At 62.4% G+C, this 23,852-nt stretch overlaps 2 protein-coding genes across 3 annotated transcripts in view; one reads left to right on the top strand and one right to left on the bottom strand.

Annotated features, from left to right (window-relative positions):
- STKLD1 (serine/threonine kinase like domain containing 1) overlaps positions 1-15,073 on the top strand; it is a 19,799-nt gene extending 4,726 nt beyond the window's left edge. The window contains exons 6-20 of the mRNA XM_059412133.1: positions 1,262-1,336; positions 2,402-2,503; positions 4,500-4,570; positions 5,331-5,446; positions 6,704-6,822; positions 7,277-7,440; positions 7,943-8,070; positions 9,013-9,096; positions 10,380-10,496; positions 10,821-10,961; positions 11,792-11,920; positions 12,536-12,664; positions 12,741-12,869; positions 14,056-14,196; positions 14,476-15,073. Of these exons, the coding sequence (XP_059268116.1) occupies positions 1,262-1,336; positions 2,402-2,503; positions 4,500-4,570; positions 5,331-5,446; positions 6,704-6,822; positions 7,277-7,440; positions 7,943-8,070; positions 9,013-9,096; positions 10,380-10,496; positions 10,821-10,961; positions 11,792-11,920; positions 12,536-12,664; positions 12,741-12,869; positions 14,056-14,196; positions 14,476-15,071 (2,241 nt within the window). The 3' untranslated portion in view covers positions 15,072-15,073. The remainder of the gene's footprint in view (positions 1-1,261; positions 1,337-2,401; positions 2,504-4,499; positions 4,571-5,330; positions 5,447-6,703; positions 6,823-7,276; positions 7,441-7,942; positions 8,071-9,012; positions 9,097-10,379; positions 10,497-10,820; positions 10,962-11,791; positions 11,921-12,535; positions 12,665-12,740; positions 12,870-14,055; positions 14,197-14,475) is intronic.
- Positions 15,064-23,852, bottom strand: REXO4 (REX4 homolog, 3'-5' exonuclease). Of its 2 annotated transcripts, none has more exons than XM_059410412.1 (8): positions 23,481-23,850; positions 21,448-21,800; positions 20,022-20,159; positions 19,592-19,785; positions 18,336-18,424; positions 17,220-17,294; positions 16,655-16,729; positions 15,064-15,997 (listed from the first exon to the last, which is right to left on the bottom strand). In XM_059410412.1, the coding sequence occupies exons 1-8, from the start codon at positions 23,697-23,699 to the stop codon at positions 15,866-15,868; spliced, it is 1,275 nt and encodes a 424-aa protein (XP_059266395.1). In that variant the 5' UTR covers positions 23,700-23,850; the 3' UTR covers positions 15,064-15,865. The 2 variants fall into 2 exon arrangements, 1 of the variants encoding a protein (XP_059266395.1); XR_009406213.1 differs by having other exon boundaries at positions 15,907-15,997; positions 16,655-16,782; positions 23,481-23,852.

Here is a 23,852-nt window from a genome sequence, read left to right as displayed (position 1 = left end):
AGTCTGTGCCCAAAACATTCATTTCTAGATCAGGCACGGACAACTTAGAATATATGTTCTCCGAGAATACAAGGTTTCAGTGTTCCCTAGGGCCCAGGGCTAGTCTATCAAGAACCATCTTTTATTTTTTTTATTTTATTATTTTTTTAAAGGTAATGGGAATCTTTTTTTTAATATTTTATTTATTTGACACAGAGAGATCACAAGTAGGCAGAGAGGCAGCAGAGAGAGGGGGAAGGAAGCAGGCCCCCCGCTGAGCAGAGAGCCCGATGTGGGGCTCCATCCCAGGACCCTGGGATCATGACCTGAGCCGAAGGCAGAGGCTTAACCCACTGAGCCACCCAGATACCCCAAGAACCATCTTTTAAAACATTGTTCCTTCATTTATAAAAATATTAGTTACAGTAGAAAATGTGGGAACTCTAGGACTATCATCGAACAAAGAAAATGCGCATTCTTTTCCGTTCCCTCAGTCAGCCCGTCACCCCACCGAGAACATCCTGATTTACAATAACAGCAGTGGCAGCATGGGCACTTGGATTTGCTGGACAAAGGCTCTGAGCAGTGTTTCTTTGTTTCCCTTGAATCTCCCCTGACCCACACGTGTCCTCCCAGCGGATGGTTACTTGTCTGCCTTCTTTCTGGAATCCCCGGCTCCCGAGCTTTGCCAGCAAACAGCTGTCCGGTCCACGGTGTGCCCGCTGCACCGTCAAGGGGCCGGGCACATGCTGGTAAAGCGGAGACTGTGGGAGACCGCACCAACTGTGTGGGCCCTTCAAGCACCTTCAGCCGGGAGCGGGGCCCTGGGGCCTGGAGTGTGTGCCACGCAGGAGGCGAGCTGGGCGCACGTGTGACCGTGTCCCACGTCCCTTTGGCCACCACCTGCTCCAGCTGCCCCTGACAGGGCTTTCTTTCCTCTGCAACAGACACTTTGCCTGCACCAGCTCCCCTTAGCCCCCCTGAGGCCCCTGTGAGGCAGATACCACCGTCACCGCCGTTTTCAGATGAGGCTGGAGGCTCAGAGACGTTGAAGAGCCTCTCTTCGGTCACACAGCACAGCCAGCAGCACATGCTGGAGAGACGGGCCCCCAGCAGGCTGTCTGGCTCTGCAGCAGCAGGCCGCAGCCCCTCCTGGCCACCCGCTCCCCAGCCCTACGCGGAGCTGGAGGCGGTGTCTGTGTGGGGGTCCGTGACCCAGAAGCAGGAGCTGAGAAGCGGGATTGCTCGAACGTCTCCACTTGCTCCGCACTTGTCCCCGCAGCTGATGCCGCTGCTGAAGCTCCAGCACGCCCACATCTCCAGCTACCAGGAGCTCTTCCTCATATGGAACAGTGAGGTGGGTGCGAGGGACACCTTACGGCTCAGCGGCCATTCGGTGGCTCCGGGAGCAGGTGGACTGAGCTCAGAGCACCCCAACGCCATGATAAGCCCCAGGGCCACAATGGCAGGGACTCTAAATGTGGCCACCCTGACTCAGCACGTACTGGGGGCCCTGCAGGGGGCCAGTAACAGCTGAGGGGGAAGCAAACATGAAACAAACAAAACCACAGCCAAGTGGGGTTCATCTCAGGGCCCTATGAGCCCCCGCGCCCCACACTTTAGCCCAGAGGTTATAGGACTTCTTCTCTTTACAGCGATCCAGAATCTTGCGAATTATTCCAGATGAGACAGGGTTCGAATTATTCCAGATGAGCAGGGGTGGGTCGGAGGGCCCGGAGGTGGAGAGGGCCGCAAGGCTTCCTGGCTAGGGTCAGACCGTAACTGGACGTCCCCATTAGGGTCCTCGTCTGGGGTGGACAACCACAGGTTTGAGCAGGAGTGGAGGGTCCCCTCATACACGTGCCCCCTGTCCAGCTGGGGCCTGAGAACAGCCTTAGGGAGGGGCCATCACTGTGTGCACCCTGAATATTTCCTGAGCACCCCGTAACACTCTCGAGGAACACTCGAGGGGGACACTTGACTGTGGAAGGAAAGCAGGGGCCTCTGGGAGCACTGAGCTGAGGCCCCTGACCCGGTCCACGGGAGCCCCCTCCAGGCAGGCTCCTCCGAGGAGGAAGCAGACCGAAGCTAAGCCCTGAAGAATAGAGAGTCACCCTGGGAAGAGGCACAGGCATCTGTGACTGCCCCGGCCAGTAGGCCAGGGCTACTTTCAGAAAAGTCAGAGGAGCTTCGTGTAGTTGGAGCTGGGGTGGAGGGGGAGGGGGCATCAGTGAGGCCTGAGGCGTGAGCAGGAGCTGCCCGTGGGTGTGAGTCCCCACCGCTGACCATGCTCCCGCAGCCGCCGGGCATGGTGGCCCCAGAGGAGGCAGGCCCCGGGGCAAGGAACCTCGCCGAGACGCCCAGGCCTGGGCTTTGGGCATCAGGACGGCGGCATTTGGCTAAGACCTCATGTCCCCATCAGATTTCCTCTCTGTTCCTCTGCCTGGTGATGGAGTATAACGAGGGAAGCTTCCAGAAGATCATCGAGAAGAAGAGGGAGACAAAGATGATCATCGACTGTGAAGTAAGACAGACTCTAGGGGACGCCGGGCCTGGGTACCATGATGCTACTGGCCAGGTTGTTTCTTACGTTTACGTGTGGAGGGGTTTGTGTGGTGGACTGTGCACGAGTGTTCAGTGCACAGCTCAGGTCACTGTACACAGGCAGACACTCATATAACCCCTGTCCCCGATCGAGATGCAGAACCTTCTGGAGCTCCAGAAGTCCCTGGCCCTACCCGCGGTTGGACTTCTGTCTCCAGAGACCCTTCTGCCCGCCCTGAAGTCCCCAGTAATGGACTCACGCTCATAATGGCACGTCGCTGCTGTGTCTGGTTTTTTATGTGAGTGGATCAGGAAATGGTCCCCAGCATGGCTGGGCACTGCCCTGTTGTGTGGTCACCTCGGTCTGTGCGCGGCCTAGCGCTGTGAGCCTGCGGGGTGTTTCCAGCTTGGGGCTGCTGCCATGAACACTGCCGGGCGTGCCGACTCGTGGACCTAATCACTCATGAGTGACCTAATCACTCATCTTCTCTGGACAAAGCCCTGGGCGTGTAGTTGTTGGATTGTAGAGCAGTGCCAGTCGGCGTGCCAACGATGTGGCTTGGTTGACTTGGGGGTATTCCCAGCACAAGGGGTAAGCCTTCCAGTGCCTACTTCCTGGCCAACACTTCAGTCTTTTTCATTTTAATTGAAAATTGCATTTTAATTTGAGTTATTATGAGTAACCACAGGGAGTGCTTTTTAGCTACTTGGCTTTTGTGTCTGTTCAAGTCTTCTGTCCATTTAAACAGTGGGGTTGTCTGTCTTTTCTTATTGATCTGTAGGTGTTCTTTACATACTGCGGATATGGGCATCCAGAGTGTCTGTCTTCTCTCAGTCTGTGTCTTTTGATGAACGGAAGTTCTTTTTTTTTTTTTTTTTAAGATTTTATTTACTAGAGAGAGCGTGTGCACCAGTGAGGGGGGACAGGGAGAGGGACACGCAGACTCCCTGCTGAGCAGAGCGCCAGATGCGGGACTGGATCGCAGGACCCCGGGATCCTGACCCTAGCCAGGGCCAGACACTTAACCGAGCCACCCGGGTGCCCCCAGAAGTTCTTAACTGTAACGAAGGGAGTTTATCAATGCTCCTTTTATCATTAGCACCTTTGAGCCGGTGAGAGCCTGCCCTCCAAGGTCATGAAGATATTTCCCCTTGTCTTCGGAGCTAGGTCATTTTTGGTTTCACATTAAGCCTAGGATCCACCCTGAGTAAATTGTGTCTGCTTTTGCTCTGGGCCCCCTCTGCTCGGCAGGCCGCCAGGCATCATCTCACCCCCGAGGGCTTCTTGAGGGCCAGGCCACTCCTCTCCCAATGTGGACCTCAGGGGTAGGCTCTGGAGTGGGTTTCAACGTTTCCGTTGGCGGCGGAACCCTTTCAAGCACAGGGTGTTCTCAGACACCCAGCAAGGAAGGTGAAGCTTCTCTGAACGAGGGGCACAGGAGGACGGGTGGCAGGTACAGGGAAGAAGCCCGGGGTTCCACTCACTCAGCCCGTCTCTGACACCCTTGGGTAGAATCTAGGGTTCCTCGGAACCTGGTTTGAAAATCCCTGCCCTGGAGACTGGCCAGATCTCGCCTCCGACACACGGGGTTTCCAGAACGTTCTTTGTCAGAGCTCTTTTCCTTCTAATGACATGGCAAGGCAGGCCCCAATGTAGGCAATAAAGGCTTCGCTATCTCTGATACCCACAAGGGGTGGGGCCCGGGTGGGGGTATCTCCGTGTGGCTGCAGGGGTGTGGGGTCTGGAAGCGAGGGCGTGCCCCGTTGGGAGAGCCCTGCGCACGTTAGCCTGAAAGGGACCCGAGGCAGAACTCTTTTGCGCTGGCTCTGAGCGCTTCAGCAGTGTGGGGCCCATCTGAAGAAGCAAGAACATTCCATGATTCCGCTGGCTGCTCCTTGGGTGGCTGACCTGCCTCGGCCAGTTGCTGCCGGGAGTCCCCCTCCCCCAACCCTGGCGTCTCTCACTCTTTCCCCAGTGGATGCAGAACATGCTGGGCCAGGTTCTGGACGCTCTGGAGTATCTGCACCAGCGGGACATCCTCCACAGGTGACCGTGGGGGCCAGGCTGCTGCAGGGCAAAGGGCCCAGAGTCCCCTCAGGTGCCCTGCCCCAGGGCCTGGGAGCGAGGCAGGGCGCAGCACAGCCCCAGAGAAGCGCGGGCACCTTTCCAGAGCCCCTCCCGGCCTTCTGGCGAGTGCTACCCGCTCCACGTCACCCGCACTGATTCACCCAGCATCGGGAGTGGACGTGACCAGGCAGGTCCTTTCGTTCTGAAGTGCAGGGGGAGCGGCCAGATAACAGCGCCGGGAAGCAGATTAGGCTGCACGGTCCCGGGGCTGAGCCTTCGACCCGCCCGCGGCAGGGCTCCAGCGTCCACAGTCTGCAGGGGCTGGCGACGGCCGCAGACTGGCTCAGTACCTGATGTCAAGGAGGGAAAAACCCATGTGGACCCCGTGTACAAAGAAAATGCCCACGATTTCGTGTTCACGGCACCAAACGTTACGAAATGGTTGAAAACCAGTCCCCAGAACAAACGCATAGCTGAGATCCGGAAGGAGGCAGCAGATGTGAGCAGAGGAACGGCAGAAGGGCTGGAGCGCTCCTACGTGGAGCTGCTTGTTTGGGAGTTTAAAATAACTGAGTGTATTTTATTTCTGCAGGAAACACTATTTTAAAAGTGGGCCGCGAAGGGGGCATTTGGGGAGAGGAGGGCCGAGCTGGGCGTGCGGCCGGGGGGCCGTGGCCCGCAGGCCGTGGGTGGGAAGGCAGGCAGGCCCCCAGAGGACAGTCCCCCCTCTTGGTTTCAGGAACCTGAAACCCTCCAACATAGCCCTCGTCAGCGACAGCCATTGCAAGTTACAGGACCTGAGCTCCCACGCACTGATGATGGACAGACCCAAGTGGAACATCCGCGCGGAGGAAGGTGGCCGGGGTCCTCCAGGGCTGTGGGACAGCAGTGGCTGGGGGTGTGGGGGAGAGGCCCTGCACCGGGGTGGGGTCGCTGCCGGAGTCCAGAGGGAGTGGCTGGAGCTGGAACAAGGCAACATCAAACCTTCCCTTTCTTTCTTTTTTTTTTTTTAAGGTTTTATTTATTTATTTGACAGACAGAGATCACAAGTAGGCAGAGAGGCAGCAGAGAGAGAGAGAGGAGGAAGCAGGCTCCCCGCTGAGCAGAGAGCCCGATGCGGGACTCGATTCTAGGACCCTGAGATCATGACCTGAGCTGAAGGCAGAGGCTTTAACCCATGGAGCTGCCCAGGCGCCCCAAACCTCTCCTTTCTCAGAAGGTCCCCACAGACCCCCCACGGACTTATGTGGGTTCCAAGGACACCTCCTTGCCTGGGTTGTAATCACCAAGCCGGGGTTGGTGCAGGGAATCAGGGTCCAAAAGACACCCGGAAAACATTCACCTTCAAGGGAAGAGATGGGGGGCTAGTGGATGCCACACACCGAGGAGAGCCGATTTCTTTCCTGAGTCCTATAAATCACTGAGGCGATGGCAGCCGCAGGGAAGCAGGGGAGATGGGTTCTCCCTCCCTTGAAAACACAGCGGGGCCGAGGGAGCTGGGCTTCAAGCCCATACCCGCTGTCCTGGGTGGAGAGAGGAGCCGTAGCTGAGACTTTCAGGGTCCTGCCGCAGAGGCTAAATGCGTGGGTAGGCGGACAGCTGGGCGGATAGGTCAGTGGGTAGATCTGCCGGAGGTGTGGGTGGCAGGGGTCCTTGGAGTCGGGGGTCCCCCGCTGTACCGTCTGGGGGGAAGGAAGGTCCGGAGAAGGAGGGCTGCCCAAGGGCTCAGGAAGCAGCAGACCAGCGACCCTCTCTTTGGCTCCTTGTCTGGGGTTCAGGTTTAGAAACGAGGGTGAGGCAACCAGAATTCTGCCTCCAGGTTCCACCTTTAGAGGAGCAAGGTGTTTAAAGAGGGGGGAGGTTTCGGCCTTCTTGGCACACGCCTCTTTCGAACCACGTGTGCAGCCATGTTGGGCACGAAGACGTGAGTGTGCGCACTCGGGCCGACCTGGCTGCGCACGAGCTCTGGCGGGCGGCCTCACAGGCTGAAGGCCAGGGCTCTCTTCCTTTTCGCCCACGGACCGTTCGTCCCCACCGCCCCTTCCCTTCTGAGCCGCTTGCTCCCCCGCGGAGCACAGGCCTCCTGCGTCCGACACCTTCTCCCGCCAACAGACCCTTTCCAGAAGTCCTGGATGGCCCCTGAAGCCCTCAACTTCTCCTTCAGCCCCAAGTCGGATGTCTGGTCTCTGGGCTGCATCATTCTGGACATGCTCAGCTGCTCCTTCATAAATGTGAGCTGCCTTTCGGCTGCCCCCTCTGCCGCGCCCCGGACCCCGCACCCCGCATCCCCGGAGAGCCGGCCCCGCCCACCTTGGCTCGAAAGGGACACCTTCCCCCGACCCGCAGCCTCCTGCCTTGCTCCGCACCTCCACGGTGGTGAGGCACCCCTGCCCTTGGCCTTCGGAGGCCTGGCACGTTGGGGACGATGACGGAGATACACCACCCCATGGCTAACCCGCATGGGGGGCTCCCTGCCTCCTTGTGGAGGAGAAAAGCGAGGTCACGTGCCCCTGCTGGCCCACGGTGGGGTACAAGCCAAGGAAACGACCCTGGTGGGCCTGAACGCGCCTCGGGACCTCAGGCAGCCGTGCAGGCTCTCGTGGTGTCTTTCCACCTCTGGCCCTCTTGCCAGCTCGCCCCGGGGCACCGTCTGGGTCAGGCCCACGAGCAGTACTGTCCCCTCAGAGAACAGAAGCCATGCATCTGCGAAAGTCCCTCCGGAGTGACCCAGACAGGCTGGGGGGCGTCCTGCAGACCCTGGAGGAGAAGAAGATCCCCAATGTGAGAAGCTTCTGTTCTCTCCTGCCTTTAATGCTGCAGATCGAGCCCTCAGAGCGAGTGACAATCAGGTGACCCTGGGGGCTGTGGTTGTATTTTAATCTTGCCACGTGTCTCCCGCCATCTGTCCACCGTCCCGCACGCATTGCCACTCGGTGAAATGCGCTGACCCCTCCGGGGCCCACTGGGCTTTCCCAAGCGTGGTCTGTCTCAAAGGGCAGTAGCGGCACGCACGCCTCTGAGCGCCGGAGCCCACAGAGCTGGCCTCTCCCTTGCGCGGAGGCAGAGCCCCGGGGACCCGAAACGTGTTCTAATGTAGTCGATCTCCCCGTGAGAAGGAAGAAAGAGACACAGCGGATCTGGCCTGGGTTCTTCATGCCAAGGCGGTTGTCAAATCTGATCCTTCAGTGTATTTTATGGAGGAACGGTCCCCACCTCCCTGCGCTCCCGCACCTGCTGGGTGCGCTGGCACCGGCAGGAGGGCGGCTGCAAACAGGAGGGTGGAGGTCGGGCGTCCGCCTGCCTGGCCAGGGTGTGCCGGAGAGCCCAGCGGCCGTCTCCCCTCCGCTCCAGGGATGTGATCATCACCTTCGTGAGCCACCACTTCCAGTCCTCCAGTGTCGCTCTGGCCCTGCACCAGCAGGTGGTCCCTCCCTTCATCACTGACCTGCTGCTGGAAAGTAACATCGCTAGCATTTTAGGTGATGCTGGGGACTCAGAGGGGGAGGGGGCTGTCATCTCAGCTCTGGGACAGGGAGGGTGGTCAGTGCCTCCCCCCCCCCCCGCTACCACACAGTCCCCTGGACTGCTGCACTGCTCGGACCCTTGGCCAGTGTCCCTGTAGGGGCTCTGCCTGCTGAGGTACATGGGCAGGCCTCATTGGAGGGTACTGCTGGCCCAGAGCTCACTCACCACTCAGCACCTCGTTTCCACGTGCGCCCCTGGTCGGGGGCGCCTTGTGGCTCCCAGCACAGGGATGGCACAGTCGCCACCCCAAGGTCTTGGGTGAACCGTGGGCCTAGAGGCCACCTTCAGGTTCCAGGTGGGCTCCCCTCGCCTGCCCCCTGCTCTGGGTGGTCTGCTCACTCTGTTCTCTGCCTCTGCGGCTCCCTGCATGGGCTGCTGGTGAAGGGGACGATTCCCCCCACCTGCCACCTCTGTCCCCACTTCTGGGGAGGGGACACTCATGAGACCCTAACTTCTGTCTTCCTGCGGCTCGCGGCCGGGTCGGGAGGCTTTGTGGGCAGGCAGCTGCGTCCCACGGAAGCCCACCCCCCACCGGCTCAGTGGCCCGGAACGAGTCGCCCTCTCTGAGCAGCACGGGGCCTGTTGGTGGCCGCTCCAAGGGGGTTCCGAGTCAGCAGCGGGATGAGGAAGGGGTCCCCAGTGTGCGTGGCTGGACACTGTGGCACACTGTGGGCACTGGGGTCGTTCTTATGAACCAAAGGCAAAGAGCCCTGCGGGGAGGCCCTTCCCCGAGGCCAGGGCTGACTCTGATCAGTGGCTCGGCCTGCCAAGGGGGGTGAGCAGGGCGCCAGCTCATGGCCGGGCGCGTGGACCTGTGAGCAGCGCCGGCCTCCACACCGGGCCCTGGGCACCTGGCCCTGAGGAGGCTCCTGCCCACACTGTCCTCTCCCCCACAGAGGTCATGCAGAGCTACTCCAGCAGACCTGAAGTCCAGCTCCAAGCCATGAAGAGGCTCATAAGAATGCCTGCAGATGAGCTAGGTAGACCCCCACGTGCCCTACTCCCGGCTTGCCCTGTGGCCCAGGCCTCTGGGAGGGGGCCTGGGCTCCCCTAACACCTCCGAGGCCTGCTTGTGTTCCCCCTGCTTGGGATCCTTCCGGTGTCACCCCTTCTGCCCAGCAGAAGGGGGGATGGGGTGGCCGTTGGTGTGGAGTGACGGGCCCTCACGGGATCTTAGTGGGGGTCCCATTCCTTCCACGGTCCCCACGGGGCTGGCCGGGTGGTTGCGGACTGTCCAGCACGGGACTGAACGGCCCGGCGTGGGGCCCGTGTGCCGCATGAGCGTGGCTGTGGGATAAACTGGGTGCTCGGGGGATGGATCCGTCACACCTTCCCAGGGGCCGCCAGTTACCCCCCACCCGGGACAGCACCGTCCCTCAAGGAGTATTTGTACCTTTGAAGTTTTGCCAGAACAGTGTTTCATAAAAGCCCTCCATTCAACTCACCTCACCAGCCGGACAGTCACACTGGCCCCTCCATCCGTGCATCAGGCCTGCACTGTCCGTTTGTCCTCCCCACCTGTCAACCGTCTGTCCACCTGTCCCTCTGCACAAGGTCTGTTCCGGGGGCTGTGGCCCCGGAGATGGCAGAGGCCTGGTTCTGGCCCTTAAGGCAATGGTGGAGACTTCATACTGGCCCCTTGCCTTTCCCTCTTCCTTGTCCTGCCCCCAGACCCCTTCTGGACCTGGGCTGTGGCCAGAAGAGTCCACGGGAGGGGAGACTGTGCCTTCCGGGAGGAGCTGAGGGAGGCGGCCTCGCTGGGAGGCGGGGCAGCTCCACTGGGTCTCGTGGGCCGCACGCCTGTTCTCGCGGGGAGCCTGATACGCAGGGCCGGGGGTCCTTCTCTAATGGTGCAGAGAAGGGGCACCACGGGCACCGGACCCTCCGCTGCCTGCCACCACCTCTCACTCCACGCGCGCCCCACAGCCAGAGTCCGTGAGACCCACAGACACCCACGCTTGGGCAGTTACAGCCGCAGATTCGAGTCAGGCTGGGTCCACAGCAAGTGGTTCCGTCTCTCTGACCGTGTTTCCTCCTCTCTGAGAGCGCGACAGGAGGACTCTGCCTTGGGGGGCCGCTGGGGTAGGGGCCGCCCGGGGCAGACACATCCGCGCTTGTTAATCATGTTCCTCACTTGCCTACTCCCCCGTCCAGGGGCCCGTGCATGAGTCCCAGCAGCATCGGGCTCTCTGGTCTGGTCCGGACGCCCTTCCCGCCCCCTACTCCTGGGTCGGGGCTCAACCTTGCTGCCCCGCCCTGCCAGGTCTGCCGTGGCCGATGGAGCTGGTAGAGCTGCTGGTCACCATCATGAAGCAACACGAGCGGATCCTCGACGTGCAGCTGTGTGCCTGTTCGCTGCTGCTGCGCAGCCTGGGTCGAGGTGGGTGCTGAACGCGTGGAGTAAAGGCTGGCCCTGGCCCCTTGTCCCAGACCCAGCGGAGCCTTGGAAACCAACCCTGGCTGCGGGGGCCGCTTACTCACCGGCCGTGCGGGCTGGTTAGGTGCCCGCCCCTCCACCCTTGACCCCACCCTGCAGCCAGCGCCCGCGGGGACCTGCTCCGGGACGAGGCTGACCTTGGCTTTCTTCGCGCCAAGTGGGGGCACTACCCACCTCCAACCAGGGAGGGAGCGTCCCCGCAGGCTACCTGGCCCACGACCCCCGGGTACAGGAGGTCACCCTGGGCTCTTCCGTTCGCCCAAGCAGCGCTGGTGCAGGACCGGGCCGCCGAGGTGCTGAGGGACAGCTCCGTCACCCCCGTCCTGCTGAGCAGCCTGTGGGCCCACCCCGAGTCGGAGCCGCTCCTGGTCATGGTCTACAGCCTGCTCACCATCATCGCCAGCCAGGGTGGGTCTGCTCTGCCCTCCCCGCTCGGCCCGGGGGCCGGGGGGCACCTGCGTCCCTGAGGTGGCGCGGCCACCCGCCTCCACGGGGTCCATTCCACGTGCCCGTCCTTTTGTCTCTTGATGGGAAGCTTCCGGAAGTTCGACTGTCACCTGCTCCCTCCACAAACGTGCAGACGGGGACCAGGTGCCACCGTGGGCTTCACAGGATGTCTTCTGCCTCATGCATCTCCACCTCACGGGGCACTTGGGGTCGGGCAGACACCAGTCAAGCAGGCAGTGGGCGGCAGGACTGGGGATGCTGCGGAGGACCAGGGGCCGCACCCAGCTTGCATTGCTCCCACCTGCCTCCTTGGGTCAGCACGCTTCTTCCTAGTGGACAGCTGGGCCCACAAGCCCCGGGACGCTTGCCTAGACCTCTGTGGCCGGAGTGGGGGGTGCCTGTACTCTGCTCCTCACCCTGCTTGACTGGATCCCACTTTTGGGAGTGAGCAGGGGTGTGATGGATGACTGGTGCAGATCAGAGCCGTCAGGCAAACTGGGTATCGGCTCACCCACCAGGAAAGACAAACACTGCTCCCACCTTAGGAGGACCCAGGAAGCCAGTCCCAGCCCAGTCACGGGATGGGCAATACGGGGACTGGGGATCCAGGGGATGGACCATGTCCTCTTGTTCCGGGGCCCCACACTGGGTATGACTGGCCCAGGAGATGCCCAGAAATGCAGGATGCACGTGCCTGCAGTGGGCAAGAACCAAAGAGGGAGGCGGTATTCAGGGAAGGCTTCCTGGTGGAGGGGCTTCTCCGTGGCCCTAATTCTGGGGCCTGCCCACAGAATCGGCCTCAGAGAAGCTACAGAAGGCTGGGCTGTTCAAGCACATCCTGGAGCACCTGAGCACCTTCTCCACCAACAGGGACATCTGCATCAATGGCCTGAGCCTGCTCTGGGCCCTGATGGTGGACGGTGAGGGGCCCCTCTTCCCACTCTCCTGCTGGGGGGGCCGTCCTTGCTGCTCCCTAGTCGCCTCCGACAGCCCCCACGGCCTGCCCCTTAGACACTCCAGGAGCAGAGCCCACGAAAAGGCTCTTCTGAGCCTGGAAGCTGAAGGGGAAGGGGGCGCGGAGGGGGGCCGCCCCCAGCAGAGGCAGGTCCTCATGGACTCCAGGGGCTCCTGCTGTGGGAACCTCTCTACCTGCCGCACATCCTGGGATTTCCATGGGCGGTCCCCGATGGTAGCCTGGCTCTGGCACCCTACTCTCACTCTAGATTCCGAAAAGGGCCCCCGGACTGTGCTGCTTTCTCTCCAGGCCCTGTCTCGGCCCTCCAGCCATCTGGGCGTCCGTTCTGAGGAAAATAGTTTCTGGCCCCGGAGAGCCTGGGAAACCAGAGGGCACTGTCCATACCCAAAGTGAAACATCCCCCAAGACCAATCGCGGACAGTCGCTGAACTCAACCCCCCGCTTAGCGGCCCTCTCCCTGACAGCTTTGTCCTCCCTGGTGGGGGCCAGAGGGTGTGGGGCGATGTATACAGCAGGCACTCAAGGGCTAGGTGTCTCTGCCATCCTGTGCTGGTTCCAGCGGTCATTGTGAACAAGACCCCTTTGGAGAAAGCCCCCGTCCTCCTCATCAAGGTGCTGGCCTCCTACCCCGGGGACGCAGAGATGGCGGAAGCTGGCTGTGCGGTCTTCTGGCTGCTGTCTTTGCTGGGTGAGCAGCGTGGGCGGGGAAGTGTGTCCCCCCACCCCATCCCAAGGCCACGAGGCCTCAACCAGGCCCTCTGCAGGTTGCATCAAGGAGGACCAGTTTGAAGATGTGGCAGCCCTGTTCCTGCGAAGCATCCGGCTGTGCCAGGACAGAGTCCTGCTCGTGAACAACGCCTACCGGGGGCTGGCCAGCCTCGCGAAGGTGTCTGGTGAGCCCGGCCATGGACGGGGCTACCACTAGGAGGTGGGGGCGACACTCAGCAAGGCGTGTCTGCCAGCTGCCTGCAGACCCAGCCCAGGAGCAGATTCAAAAAAAGGGGAAGAACAGTGTATAGTTTCTTCATCCAGAAGTTGCCATGAAGACTTTCCATTTTGGTTGCACACTATACTGCCCAAGCACACGCTGGGTGTGCACACGCAGCCCTAGTGGGTTCAGCTTCTCAGAGCACCGCAGGGGCCAGGTCCCCGCTCCGTAACAGGAATGTTCTGCTGTTGCTCAGTGCGCAGCGCCTGGCGCGGACGGGTTCGCGGCACAAGGCTTCACAGACACTTGGGGCTACAGACTGCACAAGGCTGCCGGCTGGGGTGTGAGCGGGGCTTCAGCCCCTTTGGTATCTGGTCCCAGGGCAGATGCACAGGGTGGGCTAGGCTGGGAGACGAGGGGCGGCCGGGCCTTTGCTTCTGAGCCTGAAACTGTCCAGGCCCAAGGGAGTACGGCCACCCTCAGTACTGGGCGGCCGGTACTACTTCCTACTGAAGAAGGCTCTTCCTTCCTGGTTGGACACCCGGGGCTCCAGGGTCTCCCCCAGCCGCCCACCTCTGGGGAATGGGAGGGGAGGCCGAGGTCCTGAAGACAGAAGGGATCTGGCTCAGGATGGAGGGGGTGGTCCGAGCCCAGGGCCAGCGTCTGGGAGAGGAAGGGCTTTGCCACCCACTGGCTGGGAGACTCCAGTTGTCCCCCCGAGTATCCGGTCCTCCAGACTCCAGAGGGTGCAAGGGGTGAATGTTCACAGAGGTCCCCAGCCCGAGTCAGGGTCTAGCCCAGCTGGGGGTGTACGTGTGCAGTGCTGGGGTTCTCCCCCACCACGCCCACCCTGTAGGTGCCCTCTGCCATTCGATCTTGTGTTTCCTGGGTCCCCAGGCTGACAGCACCCAGAGGACAGGAGGCTTCTGCTGGGAGAGGGAGGTGGGGTGTACACGTCCCACCAGGGACACACGGACTTCAGCTGTCCCTGGGCGGCAGGAAGCTGACCTCTGCCAGTGGCTGAGGTCCTTGCTATGCTAAGTGCTTTGGACTCTCTCAATGACCCTGAAAAGTCGGTACCGCTGTCATCCCACTCGCTAGAGGACACCAAGGCACAGGCAGCCGGGTAGAGTGCACACCCCTCCCCCCAGAGCTGGCGGCCCTGCAAGTGGTCGTGCCAGAGGAGGGCGGCAGTGGCCTCGACCTCCTCCAGGAGACGTACCAGCTCTACAAGGACGACCCCGAGGTGGTGGAGAACATCTGCATGCTGCTGGCCCACCTGGCTGCCTACGGTGAGGGTCCTCCTCCTCCTCACCACGCCCCCCACCAGTGCTGAGGCAGCCCACTCCCAGCTCTAGCCACCGCCACTTCCTGGTGGTTCAACAGGGGCGCTCGCTAGGCTCTGTGGGTGATGCCGAGTCCAGGGAGGCAGCAGGCGGGTGGGCTGGGCGGAGCCTTGGGGCGATGGGCCCAGCCTCGTCCTGCCGGCCTCCCCAGAGTGCCCCTGTGGAGGCTGTGGGCCATCAGGCTGGCTGCGCGCTGACCTCAGGACTCCCCTGCTCTGCCCACAGAGGATATCGTGCCAGAGCTGGTGTCCAGTGGCCTCCGGCCCCTGGTCAAGGACATCAAGGAGCGCTTCACCTCCAGCCTAGTGAGTGTCCGCGGGCCCCAACCAGGCCTCCCACCTGCCTCTCCAGTCAGATGCCGGTGGCCCCGAGTCCAGGGGCCCAGACTCAAATCTCCATGTGTATGGTTTCTGATGGCTCTTCTATCTCCAGGAGCTGGTTTCATACGCAGAGACGGTGTCCCTAAGGCTGGAGGCCGTCACGCCACCCAGCTCTGCGCGAGGACAGTCGGCTCTGCCCTGAGGCAGATGCCCCAAGCCCCCACCCCCACCCCCTCTCTCCTGCCCTTTCCTTGTATGTCCCCAGAGCTGCCTGCTGACTGGAGTCCTCCTGAGGCCTGGGGGGGGAATGTCCACCTCAGTCCTCCGCAGGGTGAGGCCCAAGGCCAGTGCCTGGCGTGGAAGCGTCCCGGGGGCAGTGCTCTGGGGGCCTGGCTCGGCAGGCGTCACGCAGGCCACGGTGCTGGCCTGGTCAATGCGGCGGCTGGACGCAGCCGTCCTCAAGGGCAACAAAGTAACCTCCAGAAGCTCCGCCTCCAGTAAAAACCTGTATTCGTGTTCAGTACCCTCTGTGGGCTTGGGTCTTCCTCGGGCAGCAGTCAGGCGGCTTGGTCAAGTCTGGTGCTTTGGGCACTCAGTGCAACCCCCAGCTCCCGGCCGCTCTCACTCCTGGGCCAAACCCACACGAGGCTCCAGTCCAACAGCCGGGGCTCAGCACGTCCGTCTCAGAAGGGGAGAGGCCCCGACTTCTGGGAGTGACCGCCGTCGCCGAGCTCAGACAACCTGAGCCTCACCACCGCAGCTTGGGCCCTGCCCTTAAACTCGGGGGGAGTATAGGTGCGGTGGGGGCGGGGGCTGACGGAGGAATGGCGGCCTCAGAAATCCTCAGCCACAGCTAAGCCCCACATGGGGCCGGGCCCGCGAGGCCAGGGCTCTTTCCGTGACTCAAGGCAGAGGAAGGAGTGGGCCCTCCCCCCAGCCAAGGAAGGCGCGGACAACCCCGCAGACAACCGGGTACTTTCCATGCCCGGGACCTGGCACATCCCCAGCAAAGCTGCCACCAAGCTGCGGTGACAGCATGGTGCAGGCGGCCCCACCCCCGTCCTGCCAGAGCTCCAGGTGCCCCTCCTTGTCCGTCCCCACCTGCCACCGCCTGGGACAGACACTCCTGCCCGCGCTGCCCGGCCCCTGGGTGCGGGGAGGGGCACCTGCTCTCAGACCACAAACTCCGAGGGAAGCAGCAGTTCTCAGCAGCAGCCCACGACCTGCCACCAGGACGGAGCATGAGTTTTGACCGAGATGCCGCTCTGGGCAGGCCCGAGTTGTCCCATGTTTGGTCACGACCGCTTGCGGACGGAGACGCGGCCACCGTCTGGGGCGGGGGCTGCTGGGCGCCTGTCCTGGGCTGTCCTCTCCCACTCCTTCTTCACCAGGATGTACAGTCTCATTGCTGTCTGGGCATCCTGAATCTAGAGCACACAGACCACTGTGACTGTCCCTGCAGGTGACAAGCACAGCCACGGGCCACCCAATCCCCCAACTGCCCGAGCACTAGACACTGGGCATGCACAGGAGAAAGCCAAGCAAAGCAGGGGTCAGGGACTTGGTCCTGGCCGGGCTTTGGGACCTCCGGGGCCCCGCTTACGGGAGAAGAAAGGAACCCAAGGAGGGGCACGGACAAGGACGCTCCTTGTGATGCACAGACACACGGACACGCAGGCGGGAGGGCGGGCTCTGAGCGGGAGGCGGACCGAGGCCACGATGTGGGGGCCGGGTTCCACAGGCCTGCCTGGCGCCCACACTCTTTGGCCTCAGCCTTGGAGCCTGTCACCAGGCCCAGCGGACCAGCCAGCTTCGGCTACACCAGCCTAAAAGGCCTTCAGTCTGGATGGGGAGCTTTGTCTCCAAATGACTGCAATAATGGTAGTTTTTGTGTTCAGTGTTTAGCAGCTAAACGTGAACACTCAGGATGCAGTGAATGTCCTGTGAGCCCACTCTTGTCTCCTCAGTTTTACAGACCCGGGGCCTTCCAAAAAGAAGTCCTCCAGGCCCCTGACCAGGCGCCTTGGCTGCACGGTCGGGGATGGCCTCCAGTCCGGAGGACTCGCACCCCAGGACACACTCACCGAACAGTGCTCGGCCTCCTGCACCCTGATCCCCAGGAGCTTCTCTGCAAGCAGCTTCAGAGACGGCCTTCCACTCTGCCGGGGGAGGGGACAGCACAGCGCGCGCTGGGGGGCAGCCTCTGCAGGCTCTGCTGGCGCGAGGGGTGGAGGGGTGGGTGCCGCACCAGGCCAGGGGTCGGGCCAGTCACCTCCAGCCCAACCCAGGGCCCCTCAGTGTGCCTTCACCGGAGGCGTCGGGGTCCCCCAGGGCTGGAGCCGGCCGTCGGCCAGAGAGGAGGGCCCGGGAAGGAGCCGGCACCTCCGCCGTTCAGCCCCAGGCCTCCATGGCAGCAGGTCCGCGGGCAACTCCTTCCCCAAAGCCAGGGCTCTCGGCACAGAGCCGGGAGAACCTGCTCTCGCCCACAGAGACCTCTGAGCGCAGCACTCAGATCTCTGCTTTTCCTTTTAACCTTTCAAGAGTTAAAAAGTGACCCAAAACCACAGACCAATCCCCTTTACCGATACGCCGTCAGGAACCAGAGCCCACCACGACACAAGCGGCGGTACCCCTGCTTCCTGTTCATACCTTCACGTGACTCTTGAACGGTTTGTATTTCTGAGTGTCCCGAATCTTCTTCTTGGGGTGGTCGAGAAACAGCACCTGGAAGAGGAGGCTGAGGGTCACGGCGGTGGGACCCCCTTCTCTCAAGTCGCCTCCTATGAGGATCCCTAACACGGAACCCGCTCGAGCGGGAGGACACCGGCGGGAACCGGCTGTCCGAGAGACCGCCATCGCGCTGTGCACGACGGTGCTTGGCCGTAAGCACCCGGTTACTAAGGATGCAATCCTGAAGCTGGGGACACAGAGACCAACAGCCACCACAGGACCCGCAGGCATGAAGTCCCCACGTGGTGAGCCGGCGTCCCATGTGCGGGAAGTCAGGACAGTGGCGGGCGGCGGCGGCTCCTCCCACGACCTCAGGAGAGAGCTGGCCGCGCTGGGAGGGAGCAGGAACCGGCAGGGCGGTGGCCGTTGAGGGTTTACGGCCCCGCCTCACACTGCGTGGACGGCCCACTGTCTGCTTCCACGGTTCCAAATTTTCACAAGGCAATGCAGACCGACACTCAGGGTTGCCTCAAACATCGGAGAACTCCCGGGTTCCCCGGAACACTATTTGAGAAGCCCCACGCCCAGGAAGGAGCCTCCCACTCTGCCTGCCCTGCGCCCTCATCAGGACAGGCGGCTCTGCTCTGCCTACAGCAGAGACCCTCGAGAAGCAGAGGCCGGAGGCCACCGCCTCTGGGGCCCCTGGAGCTTGCCCGCCAGGAGGAAGACCAGGAGCCCTGGACGGTCTGGTGGCCATAGGGGACATTCCCCACAGACGGCGGCTCTGACCTCACAGGAGCAGTGGGCCCCGGCCAGCTGGGTGACGCGGCAGCGGCCTGGCTTTGTGTACTGGAATGTGCTAGAGTGCCGGGCACCGGGTCCAGGGGGCATCCCGCTCTGCTGTGAGGACGCAGCAGACATGTCCCCTAACTCACAGTGCCTCAGCTGCCTTTTAGAGAACCAGGAAACGCCAGGCACTCCTCCCAGGGCATGGGAAGAGCCCGGAGACTGGAACCTGGGGCCCTCACTGGGGCCGAACGCTGGACACCGTGATCCCCCCCCCCCCCCGCCCCGAGGAGCTGCCGCCCGATGTACCTTCAGGTCGTTGTGCAGCGCGTGTCCGACCAGGATCCGGCCCTTCAGCAAGTCAGCCACTTCCTGCTGAATGACTTCCAGCCTTTCTCCTGACGAGCAGAATGAAGACGCGGCCATCAGCGCCGCGCGCCGCGCGCCCTGCACACCAGCCCCCCTGCAGCCCCCTCTGCGGCGCTGGCAGCCGCGCGACGGGAACGCTCATGTGACATCTTGGGAGAAGCAGGCTCGGGCTGCGTGCTTTCCGACGGGAGAGAAAAACAACAGTGCTCCGCCCGGACAGCAGGAGGCTGCTCCAGACCCTCCAGAGGCGGAGTGGCTGGCTCTCCCGGCAGATGCCCCTGGGGCACCCCCGCCCTCACCGGTGCCTGCACCCCGTGACTCCGCCTGCCCACCGCCCCACCCCAACAGAGGAAGTTAGATCGGGCAGCCCACCCCACGCAGGACCTATCAAGCCTAGAGCTGAGGGGCTGGCCAGGCCAGGGCACCCCTTGTCAGTCAGGTGTGCAGAGGGAACCCAAGAAGCAGAGAAAGGAGACCCGAGTGGGCCAGGAAGGAGCAGTGTGGCCTGGATCCTGAGAGCTTCCAGGACCTCTCCAGGCCCCTAACCTTGGAGTCCCCCTACGGGGTCTTTCTGGTCTTATTCCCACAGGACGCACCCACCAGAAAACCCTACAGACTCCGCCCTCAGGATGCGTCTGGGTCTGGGGGCTCCCCCGCACCAGGTCACCAGCAGCACATGCTCCCGCTCCCTGTTTCCACACGCATGGGCCCGGAGTCTCTTCTCGACGTCACGGCCAGAAGGCACCTGCTAGAACCTGAGCCAGACCTCTCACGGCTCCGACCCTCCCGTGGCTCCCCGAAGTCCTCACAAAGACGAGACCCTACGATCTGCCCGGCATCTCCTCCTGACCCCACACTGGCATGGGGTCAGCCTGTCTGGGTGACACAGAGGTGGGGACACCAATGTGTCCGCGAGGTTTCTGCCCACAGTCACCGCAGCCGAGGTAAGACTGTCGGGCCTCTGGCTGTGGCGGGTGCTCCAAACAGGAGGGGGACAAGAGGAAGAAAGCGGAGCTCCCGCCAGCTCAGTCCGTAGAGTGCATGACTCGGTCCCGGGGCTGTGAGTTCAAGCCCCGTGTTGGGTATAGAGGTTACATGAAAAACTAATAAAAAAAAAAAAAAGAAAAAGAAAAAGAGAAAGGGAGAAGGGACCCAGGCACTGCCCTTCCTCAGGCTCATGGACCTGGAGGACCCACCCTGCGCGAGGCTCTCCGGCCGTATCCCGCTGACCGCCGTCCTGTAGTCCGTCACCGGCTGGCTGGGCTTGACGTACTTGTCATAGACACACTTCCCGTACTGGTTCACAACGGACACTCGGGCGGCGATGCTCTCCTCCCCCTGGGGGCCCACGCCCACCATCTCACAATCCATGGCTAAGGCTCTAGTCAGGCTGAAGGGAGCCAAAGGTTCCAGCTTAATCAACATGGCGGGACGCAGCCACGGGCACCGAGAGCTCTCCACCCACGGCCACGGCCCGCGGGGCAAGCTCTCCTCGCTCAGGCTCCTCGCGGGATGGGGCGCGCCTGCCCAATTCAATTAGGGTTCAGCCAGGGGCCAGGGACGGAGCTCCCGCCCAACCCCGCACCCTCTCGGCCGAGAGCCGCCCGCAGTCCTGGCCCTGCGCACCCGCCGAAGCCTTGCTCCTTCACCAGCGAGATGCTGCTCACGCTCTGCCCCAGCCGCTTTCTTGCTATCCTGGCTGCCTCGGGGCCCAGGGCCGCTTCGATATCCGCCGGGTCCACGTCATCAAACCAGATGTCTTCTCTACAAGGCAGAGAGGACAGGCTGCGCGCTGGTCCCCGGAGGTGCTGGTGCAGCGCGGGGGCGGGGCAGTGGGGGTGGTCCGCGGCTGCCGCGGACTGACCGGCGCAGGCTGCCGCCTGCCTTCCTGTTTCCTACGAGACCGGCTCCTCACCCCCAACTCAGAACCACAGACAAAGGCGGAAACATAAGAACGTTTACCTCGTAAACGCCGTTCTAACGACTACCGATGCTTGTTTCTCAATTGAGAAAGTAGCAGGTTCATCACCAGACATTCAGAAAACACAAACGCAAGGACCATGAAATGGCAAGAATTCGATCACTGAACCACCAATTCAGGCCATGAAATGGAAACAGACTCCCCCTCCGCACCGGGCGGGAGTGAGCTCTAGTGTCCTCACATCGAGGCCTGAACGCAGACGCTCCTGCACGTGGCACATCCCTGCCTGGTGAATTCTGTCCTTTGGGCTCAGCTCAATGTCATGTCCTTAGAGATCTCTTCCTGACCCTACTGAGCGGACGCACTCCTCTGGCCATCAGCTGCATGAGCTGCTCCGTCCTGGGGTCTGCCGTGACCACGCGCGCAGAATCCCTACAAGTATCTCATTCTGGCCGTGCCTTCTGCCTGACATCAGCCTCAGGGGGGAGGGCGCCCCTGGCACAGGGACACACGGCAGGCAGGCCAACCCGTCTTTCCTGGACCCTTCAGCGACCCAGGTGACTCACCACCAGCCTGCCTCGCAGACAGGCCACCTCCAGCTGAGCCACTGGTCGTCCCTGCGTGAGTGACCCTCCCCTGGGTCTGCTCAGGAACCACCAGGTGCTGACCCAGCGCCCTGCATCTCACAACCTCCCGGTCCCCGCCCAACACCACAGATGACCACACTGGGGCGGGGGGTCAGGAGCTCTCCCCTGTGCACCCGACTCGCCAGATGCGGGAACTGCCCTCAGGCTTGGGTCCTTCCGGCTCTGGCGTGTGTTCACCCCACAGATCTTTACTGGAGGCCTGTTAATGAGGGCCAAGCTCTGCCCTAGGCCCTATCAGGCCCTGGAGATAGAACAGTTACCGAACACACCCTGCCCTCATTTTGCCTCCAAGGACACGAGGAACAAGCCAGGGAGCAGTGTGGGGTAACGTGCTGGAGGGCGTGTGCTGGCGGGGAGGGCGCCAGGCTAGGCCTCCTGGAGGAGACGGGCCGCAGGTGCTGGGGCTCTGTTCTCGGAGATGAGCCCAGGGGGTCGCTGGCCACACAGGGAGGCAGAGGGGACTGGGTGGGCCACCTGTACTCACTCCGTGGGCAGGGCCGGAGGCAAGTCCAAAGTCTCCTCCTTAGCTTTCCGCTTCTTATGCTTGAGGTCTTCTCCTGGAGAAATGCTGCCGTCTGTCCTTTTGCTGGCTCCCGTCTTGCTGTGCTCTGCTCCGCTGGCCTGTGCGGGAGGTGCCGGCACCTTCCTGTTCCTCGGCGATCCTGAAGGGACAGAGGGGACGATGGCCTGGGCGGCCGCGGTCTCCGTCCCCATCTCGCGTCTCTGTGCTGCATCGGGGACTGCTTTTCTCTTTCCTGCGACAATCCTGGGCTGCTTTTTGGATTCCGTCTGAGAGATAAGAGGCTTTTCCGGGGCCTGGGTTGTTCGTTTCAGGAGCTAACAGAACCCAAAAGAAAATACACAACACGTCTCAATTTGGAAATCACGCACAAGATGGAAAACACGTGTACACACGTGTACGTGCACCTCAGTCACAGCGACGTAGCTCTGCTACCCGCATCCCGGACACTCATTTTCACACGGTCTAGGAGGAGCCCTTCCTCATGCCCATCTGAAGCCGGTTGTGGTGAAATGGCTTCTCCACTTGTCTGATTACAACGAGGAATGGATACCTGCTTCCTCGTTCCTACAAAACTTCAAAGCGAGTTTTTCATCTAAGCACCTCCTGAACCACTGAGCAGGGACTACCTGACCTGGAGCCCGAGGGCACTATGTGCGACCCGTTTTCCTATTCACGGTTCATCAAGAGCTACTTCTCAGGACGCCTGGGTGGCTCAGTTGGTTGGGCCGCTGCCTTTGGCTCAGGTCATGATCCTGGGATTGAGTCCCACATCGGTCTCCTTGCTTGGCAGGGAGCCTGCTTCTCCCTCTGCCTCTGCCTGCCATTCTGTCTGCCTGTGCTCGTGCTCTCTCCCTCTCTCTGACAAATAAATAAATAAAATCTTAAAAAAAGAAAAAAAAAAAAGAGCTTCTTCTCCCACTGATGAGGCCCTGGAGCCACAGTGGAGGACAGTGTCTGTCACGGTAGAGGACACTCGAGTGACCGGCTCTCCAGCGTTCCACCAGCCCAACTTTCCCCCAGTGCTCCGTTCCCAGCCTGGCTGCTCTCAGCCACAGTGAAGACCCTGGTTATGTGGCCATGAGACAAGACACGAGGAACTGAGTTTCGACTTAACCAGTTCCCACAAGGTTTAAGATTTGGGGAGGGACAGGGTGGCTGGGGACGGACACTGGGGAGGGGTTGTGCTATGGTGAGTGCTGTGAAGTGTGTCCGACTGTGGATTCACAGATCTGTACCCCTGGGGATAATAATACGTTATAAGCCAGTTTAAAAAAAAAAAGAAAAAATACACATGGTTTAAATGCAAAAAAAAAAAAAGGATGGACGGATTTGGTTCCTTGCAGGACACAGAGAAAACACGAGGCTCGCCTGGTCATGACCACCTGCGCACGCACTTCATCTTGCTTTACTTTCCTGGGAGAAAGAGGGGCGTCACGACTCGAGAAACCGTACAGAACCCGGGGCTTCCCCGCGGAACCGCGTCGGCGCTGCCCCCGGACGCGGCATCCCGGGACGCGGCCGCCGCTCCTGCGGTCCGCCCGGCTCACCCCGAGGAACACCGGCCCCCGAACGGGGCTCTGCCCGGCGCCCGCCACGCCCCCGCCGGGGCCGGTTCGGACGGCCCGTTTCCTCCCCGGAACCAGCCTGGACCCAGCAGCGACCTCCGAGGGGCCCCGAGAATCACGGCGGACCCCGGCGCAGAGAGGGGCGTCGGCGTCCGGAGCGGGGCTGCGGAGCGGGGCCGGTGCCGCCGCGCGGGCCGCCCTCCCGGTCACGCCCCTGCCCTTTCCGGGCGCCCCCTCGTCCGTCCGCCGGGGACGCCAGCGGGACCCCGCGGGCGGGGGACACGGACACGCACCGAGAGGAGCGGGCCGGTCCGCACTTCGAGGCCGCGCGCCGCGGGCAGCCGCCGTCCAGGCCCCGGGGCTCGCGGCCTCCGTCGGGCGGCCTCGCCGGGCCCCGCCCGCCCGCCCGCGCGGCCCCGCCGCCCTGACCTCCCGCAGCGCGCGCCAGTTCCGGGAAAAGTCCTCCGGCGCCTTCGGAGGCCGCGCCACGACGGCCCCGGGGCCGCCTCCCGGCGTCGCGCCCGCGTCCCGCCCTCTGCTCCTCCGGAGGCTCCTCTTCCCGCCCCTCCTCCGAGGGGGCTTGTGTCCGGGCCCCGGCTCGGCCAGGGGGTCGCCCGGGGCGCGCCTGCGGGTCAGCGCCTTGGCCATGCCGCCGCCGCCGTCCGGGGCCCCCGCGGCCCGACGCTAGAGCGCGAGCGGAGCCCGCAGCCCGGGCCCGGAGCCGAGCTCTGCCCAGCGAGCGCAGGCCCAGGCCGGCCCCAAACCCCGACTCCGGGGCCACCCGCCTCCCGCACCCCGGAA

The sequence above is a fragment of the Mustela nigripes genome, chromosome 9 (assembly GCF_022355385.1).
Source record: "Mustela nigripes isolate SB6536 chromosome 9, MUSNIG.SB6536, whole genome shotgun sequence".
NCBI classification, from domain to species: domain Eukaryota; kingdom Metazoa; phylum Chordata; class Mammalia; order Carnivora; family Mustelidae; genus Mustela; species Mustela nigripes.
Note: the sequence above shows the minus strand (reverse complement) of the source record. Positions and strands in the feature narration are given on the sequence as shown.

Excerpts from the sequence above, each read along its gene's own strand:
- REXO4 (XM_059410412.1), bottom strand. The coding sequence starts at position 23,699 with ATGGCCAAGGCGCTGACCCGCAGGCGCGCCCCGGGCGACCCCCTGGCC. Across the intron at positions 20,160-21,447 it reads CCTCCGGCCCTGCCCACGGA|AGAAGACATCTGGTTTGATG; the intron begins GTGAGTACAGGT and ends TCTGCCTTGTAG. Across the intron at positions 18,425-19,591 it reads GCCGGAGAGCCTCGCGCAGG|GAGAAAGGCTGGAAGTCATT; the intron begins GTGGGTCCTCCA and ends TCTGCTCGTCAG.